Source organism: Geospiza fortis, unplaced genomic scaffold (assembly GCF_000277835.1).
Source record: "Geospiza fortis unplaced genomic scaffold, GeoFor_1.0 scaffold162, whole genome shotgun sequence".
NCBI classification, from domain to species: Eukaryota; Metazoa; Chordata; class Aves; order Passeriformes; family Thraupidae; genus Geospiza; species Geospiza fortis.
Genome location: NW_005054316.1, coordinates 3,706,386 through 3,713,439, shown reverse-complemented (window position 1 = coordinate 3,713,439; position 7,054 = coordinate 3,706,386). Strand labels below are relative to the sequence as shown.

General features: G+C 40.5%; 1 protein-coding gene across 1 annotated transcript in view; it reads right to left on the bottom strand.

The window, feature by feature from the left end:
- SMIM28 (small integral membrane protein 28) overlaps nt 1-6,602 on the bottom strand; it is a 7,030-nt gene extending 428 nt beyond the window's left edge. Inside the window, exons 1-2 of the mRNA XM_031056259.1 lie at nt 6,422-6,602; nt 1-70 (exon numbers count right to left, since the gene is read on the bottom strand). The exon at nt 1-70 is cut by the window's left edge and continues 428 nt beyond it. Coding sequence (XP_030912119.1) covers nt 1-70; nt 6,422-6,532 — 181 coding nt within the window. The 5' untranslated portion in view covers nt 6,533-6,602. The remainder of the gene's footprint in view (nt 71-6,421) is intronic.
- Nucleotides 6,603-7,054: the final 452 nt, after the last annotated feature.

Here is a 7,054-nt window from a genome sequence, read left to right as displayed (position 1 = left end):
TGGTGGCAGGCAATATGATACACAGGAATGGCTCTATGTCGTCTTTGGTTGAGCTTGTCTGCTGTCTGCTCTGTAACCAAAGCAAATGGAAAGGATGTTGGATTCCTGGAGATCTCTTAATCAGAGAGAAAAACCACATTCCCCATCTCTGCCTTGTGACATAGCAGTTGCTTTTCCAAATTTCTTTCTTTTTGCACTAGTATCAGTCAAGCAGTATGTTTTGCAGACTCATTAATTCTATCCACTGGCCAATTAAAGCAAATTACAACCAGAGACAAAAAAACCCAGAAAAGTTGCAGAGTATTGGATTTTTAGAAAACCCAGTCTCCAATGGGGAAAACCCCTAAAAGCCTGGAAGTATATGCAATTTTGTATGACATTTTATTACTCTTGGATTATAGCGGGACCAGTCAGCTTTGCAGGAGACTGGTTGAACTTTTAAAATTTGGGAGAACATTGAATTGCAGATGAAGAAGGCTGGTGATCCACCATCTGGTGTTGCTTCTTTGTGTTTGGAAAACTGTTTAAAGAACAAATATTACAGCAACTCGCCCTTTCAAACAGGGGCCATTGCCTACAATACCTGCTCTTTGGGTTGTTCTAACCTCACAGGCCAGTTCCAAATAAAACACAGTGTTTTTATTGGACATGACATCTCGGACTGGACCTCTTGAGCTTGCTCTGCCAGTGATCCAAGAATCATTTTTTCTTGTTTAGAACTACAGAAAAAAAACTTCTGGTGTAAGAGAAGTAACAGTTGTTACTGCTGTGTTAGCTTTGTTTTCTGCAAATGTAGCAGAAAAGACCTCTGTCCCACAGCTTTTGAATTGTGATGTAATCTTAACTGGAGTCATAAGCTATGAGAAAAACCAACAAAGCCATTTGTGCTCTTGTGTTGTATTAGATTTAATTTTAAAATTTAGTATATCTTGTTTCCAATCTGACTCCATCTTCTAATAACTGGGTCTCAGAGTATAGTCTAGGGCAGAAGGAACCCCCAAACTTTATAATGCTGTTTATCAAGTAATTCCCTTTGCAAGCTCTTGACTAATGCTGTGAGGTGCCTTTTTCAAATTGCTTGGTGAGACTAAACAAGTCAATGGATCAGATTTCCTTTATTTTGAGTGAAGGTGCCATTCAGGCTAGGAGAACTTCAGTGATTCTTTCCCCAAAGGGTTTGGAAGCAGGACTGCAAACTGGCCTGTTTGCAGCGATGGCTTTGTGAAAAGGACAGTAACTCCAGTGTCTCCTTAGTCTACAAAAAATTTCTGTTCTCATTCTTCCAGGAATCACAGTCATTCTTCTAGCTACAAAAATCACACTGTAATCTACATTCAACTGGTTATCTACTAGTCAATTGTAACCTCTTTCCTTTGTTGTCATATTATCAAATTATTATTATGTGGTAGTGCCTAAGAAATATAAAGTAAGTAGGCATTGACTCCTAACAAATAATGTAGGGGAGGTTACTGCTTTTCTATTTTTTCCCCAAGGTATTGCGGGTTTGAAGCTAAACGCATTAAAGTAATTTTAAAATACACTGAAACCTTAGCAGATTAGCTATTAAGCTGTTTTTTCCCCAACGGTCTTTTACCCCAAAAAATGCATATTAAAGAACTATTTTATATTTATTGATACTTTTTATTAAAGATTTTCTGGCTGTATAAGCTGTTGTCTTACCTGACCATTCAATGAGTGACAGGAAAGAGCAGACTTGGAAGAAACTGTTTCAGCTGTTCTTCCAATGCAGACATTAAATAATTTCTTAAAATTTAGGGGATTTAAAAAAAAGTTTGTTAATGCTTTTTTTGTGTGCCTTATACCATGCATGAAACGTTTCAAGAGAAAATGAGAAAAAAGCATTCAGCAGTATTATGTTAGTGGTCTGTGTATGAGGGGACCCACTCATACTGATGTGTTACCAATACTCTTACGGTAAATATTGAGCAGAGCTGAGATTATAATGGACAGCATTATTCCTGATCAAAGAAGAGCTTGTTTTTAAAATCAAAGTCTAAGTTTTGGGTTTAATTTGTAGGGACCAGGCTTTCATCCAGGTTAAGTGTTTGCCTTAGGATCTGAGTTGTATTCTGATGGTTTGTGAGGACAGAGAGTGAGATTGCCAGTGTTTCCTGCATGAGATTAGTAAAAGGTATATACAGCCCCAATTATCATTTAAACTCAGTGCAGCTTCCCTATAAATTTCACTGCAGTGATATTTGCATGTCAAATCATGGCCAAGGACTCAGTGTATCCTTCACATGCTGGTGGAAGCACAGGCAAGAGTTAGGGCTGTAAGACATGGCCTTGCACAAATGCTGGACTTCAGGAGGGAAGGAAAGGTTGGGCTTGATGGAAGGAATTAACAAATGGTCTTGGGTCTCAGGGAAATATACTTTGCTCCAAACCCTTGACTGGAACCCGGAGGTCTTGGGCCTTGCAATGTGCTTATTAAGAGAAATGTGCAAAATATATTATTGTTGGGGGGCACAGTTCACATCTAATGGTAAAAAAATGGAAGGAGTGCAACTATTTGTAGTATGAGCTGGCTCAGATGGCAACAGTCTGTGAGGTAGCCACAGAAGGACACCTTAGGGTATCAGTGGGTTACTGGCCTGAAAACTCTTCTTGTTTAAAGGCTCTCCAAGAGTAACATATAGCACTATTTCTAAAATTGCAAAATCAAGCTCTCAAGCCTGAATAAATGCCAGCATTTTTGAAATCTGTGAAATCCTTAATTTTCTCTGCAACACATATAGTTTTTAATTACATTATTGTGCACAAAGTGCCTCCTCAGGGTTGTGAGAGATTGCTTAGGGAAGGAGATGAGCACCACAATACCTCAGGGTACCGTGTTGCAGGGTGTGTAAAGTATGCAGTGACTGAGTCAGAAGACTGTGGGAAGAGAGAGGACTGCCTGCTTGTGTGGTAAAGCAAATGTTCTCCTGGGGAGTTGTACTCCTGTCTCTGCTACCAAATGCTCTGGGGAAGGGGCAAGACAGATCAGTGGAGGTGTTTTCTGTGGGTTACTTGTTGGTTTGAGTGCCTGGGTTGAGATCCTTGGGAATGGTCTGCAGAAATTCTGCATCTCTATTGCTGTCTCTGAAGGTGAAAAGGCTGTGCCCGGAACCTGCAAGTACTTTATTGAACTGTGGGATCTGGTGAAAAATTGCAATGTTATTACAAAACAGCCCATATTCTCTTGTACTAAGTAAAGAGGTCAGGTGGTTGGACTAGATTTTCATTGCAGACCCCTTCCAACTGAACTACTCCTATTTTATCCTATTTTATTTCAAAATAACCAGAGTAACCAGTGCCTGGTGGCTGCCTATTCAGTAATGTGTGCAAAAGAAGACATAATAAATTTGTTTAGTTTGTTCTTTTGTTTCACAACTACTGTATAGTTGTTGAAGAAGAGTGAGTTTTACTATGATCTGCAAATTAGTGGCATGTAAAGCAGATAGGATTAAGAATTAGGCAATATTATAGAATTATAAAATACGCTGAGTTAGAGGGGACTCGTCAGGATCACTGATCTCAGCTCCTGGCCCTGTGGAGGACACCCCAAGAGCCACACCATGTGCCTTTGAGCATTGTCCAAATGATTTTTGAACTCTGTCAGGCTTGATGCTCTGACCACTGCCCTGGGGAGCCTGTTCCAGTGCCCAGCCACCCTCTGAGGGAAAAATGTTTTCCTCATACCTAACACAAACCTCCCCTGACTCAGCTTCATGCTTCTTCTGCATGCTAACAGGTGACAATAAAGACTGGTATTGCTCAGTCTGTGTTTCAGAATGCTCACAGCTGTTTAACCACAGCTAATGTTAAGACTTTCCTATCGGGGTGAAGTAATTGGTAGGCTACTTAGTGTATTATTTGAGCTGAAATAGTTTTTCCTAATTACTGCCCCACAGATGTCCTGAGCCTGAACAGGGAGTTATGTATCCATTTTGATGCTGCCTGCTGCCAAACATTACATGGACTGATTTTACTTTGAGATGTAGTTCCAAAAGGACAATGATGGACTTCTTGTATGTATATCAGTCAGTATAAATATATCAAATGTATTAGAGACAACTGATCAATATTAGTCCCTCTTTTTCTATTGTGGTTTTGTTTCCATTTCTGCAGTGACTGCCTAAAGGGATACTCAAGAATGTTCAAAGATCTTAACATAAAGACTTGGAACATCTAATAGGCATTTTAAAAATTACACTAAAAATGGGGATAATTTTAATACAATGAATCAAAGGTCACTTTAAGAAATTTCTGAAATGCTAAACTAAAACTTGTTCTAAATTGACATAAAACTAACTTCTGCACCTGAAGCTCTAAAACTAGAAAAGTAACCACTGTGTATAGGTATCAGGAATAGCTGGCAGAACTGGAAAATAAAATTTTCTAGAAATCAAACTCAATCTTAATTAATTGAAAGTAATACAACTGCAGAACATATTTAAGGTAAAATCCTCCACTGTTTTATATCTGAAAGTTTCCATACCAGGCATATGAAGTGACTGATGGAGTTATTAATTGACTGGTTTTGTTTGATGCTGCCTCATTGGAGATCAGCGTGCTCTGCCTGTGTTATCACAAGCATCTATTGTCAGGTTTGTAAGTGACAAAAATAAGGATCTGACTTCCAGCATGGAACAAGTGACAGACATAAATATGGGAAAATATCCTTTTTAAAATAGAGAAAGGCAGAAAAGAGCATGGAAGTAAAAGGGTTCATATTTCTAAAAAGTGTTGTTTCCCCAAAACGGATTCTTAGTAGGATACTTTGGACGTTGTTTATTCTCCTCCTTTCATTTATATATTTGTAGGGACTGAAGCAGAGGGTCAGTTTCCCCCAGCCACTGAGCACATACTGGAAGGAGAAAAGCCTTTCATTAGTAATCTGTCTGCCAATGTTTTTTTAACATGCTGAGCATGTACAGTTGCCAGCTTACAGATTATGTGACCCACATCAGTTGAGATGAGCTTTCACTCGTGCCTGTTGGTAAAGGAATGAAAGGCAGAGTGTGGCTGAGTTGTGTGGTATATCCATGATGAGTAAAGGAATGGGCTTGGAGCGGAGCTGTGAGTCCAGACAAAAGGGGGAATAGTACCTGCCTTGGGCGGGAATGACCTCATAAGGCAAAACATGAGGTTAAGGGAAGCTTTTGTGGGAAGATGGAAAAATGAAAGTTTATTTTGCTTACTGAAATTCCCATTGAAGTGATTGAGTTGAGCTAAGATTTATTATGTTCTTAATGATTTGCTAGCATACTTAGAACTCCATTAAATTATTTTTGCTAATACAACCCATATTTATACTAATATCTTTTGAAGTTGAATCAGGAAACCGATACTTCTGAAATGTTTTAAGTGGATTTGGAACAAAGTCTGCTTTGAAGTCATTAGGGTGTGGTCCCCCAATAAGTTCTTTTCCAAGCTCTGTCCTGATCCTTGAAGCTGATTTATTACTGTTTGTAAAAAGCAAAAACATGTAACTCTGGCACACAGGAAAACATTTTTATGTGGCTTTGTATCCATTAGTGATGACACACAATTTAGAAGTGAGCCTGAATTTACACAGAATTTTCAAATACTCGTTGGAATGTGACTCTAGTGATGCTGTTTGTTTCTCACTGTCAGATAAAAGCAGCCTCAAGGTGTGAAGACATTGCCATTGCTGTTCTAACTCTGGAAATGCTACCAGTGAGGCAGACTTTCTTAAAATTGTGGCAACATTTAAATACTACTTTTTGTCCTGTTTTGACACTCACACACACTCCTACCCCCATTTGTTTTGGAACAGTACACTTTACCTATATCAGCTGAGTAGCGTGGCCAGTTCATTTGCTAATGCAACATGCTTTGGACATTTACTGTGGAGCTACATGCACCTTAAATTATTATTTTTGATCGGAGAAACACTTTTGCTGTATCCCAGACAAAGCCAGAAAGCAGGCAGTGTTTCCATCGCTGGGGGCTGCTTCCCTCCCCCCCGGGCTGCATGTGATCCTCTCTGGCAGAAGTAATCAGCGCCCAGCTTAGGGAACAAGAGTTCATCGCTGCCTCTGCGGGACTCACAACATCTGCAGAGAGGCTTCCCGGGACCAGATGCAAAGCATAAACATGCCTTTAACAGAAAGGAAATCAAGGATGCCTTATGCTTAAAAGGAGTAATTAAACTTCCTTACCTGCCATCCCAGCAAAATTTTTCCATCGAATGTTTTTCTCCTCCGCAAATGTGTTTAAAAAGGCTTAACAGCAATAAAGAAATGCTCTGACTCTCTGTAATTGATCAGTACTGCTTTGGTACGTCCCAATGCCCAGGGATTTACTCTGCACCATACACTGAGGCGTTACACAGACATACACACACATGCAAAGTCAAAGGACATGCCACAGAGATGAGCAGGGGGGTACAGACCTGAAGCTCTGTTTCCAGAAGTGGCCCACCTGGTTCACTGTTTAGCCAGTCATAGTTCCCCCTGTCAGCATGTCCAAAATGTTTCAAGCTGCTGCCCAAGAGCCACCTCATGCTTTCATTGACCTGATCTTCTGTCTTCGTGCCTCCACCTTGCCTCGCTGCGGGCAGCTGCGTCTCCGCCTCCCAGCCTGGACCCAGCTGGGCTGCTCGCAGCTAATGATCCCTCTCCAAGGGCATCCCCTTTCCAGCCAGAAAGGAAAAAGAGAAGTTAGACACCCCCTCGTCGTCAGGAAGCCAAGCAAATAGATCTCAGAGCCTCTCTCCACTTCCAACTCAATCTCTCTGGATTTGCTTCCGTGGCCTACATTACCAGCAAAGCTGGCATCAGGTATCTGGGAGCTAGGGCTGATAGCGCTCTGATTGGAGCACTCCCTGCATTAGGATTATTAAAAGGGGAATTTGCATGTGAATCTAAGCCCACATGGTCATGACTCCATGTGGATAAATAACGCTCTATATTTGGTTATCTAATAAACACTATTTCCAACAAAATAAAATAAATAAACCCCATGCTTCTATGTTGAGAGTGAAAGGGTACCTGAGGCTCCCCCTCAGTTACACAGCTCAAAGTGG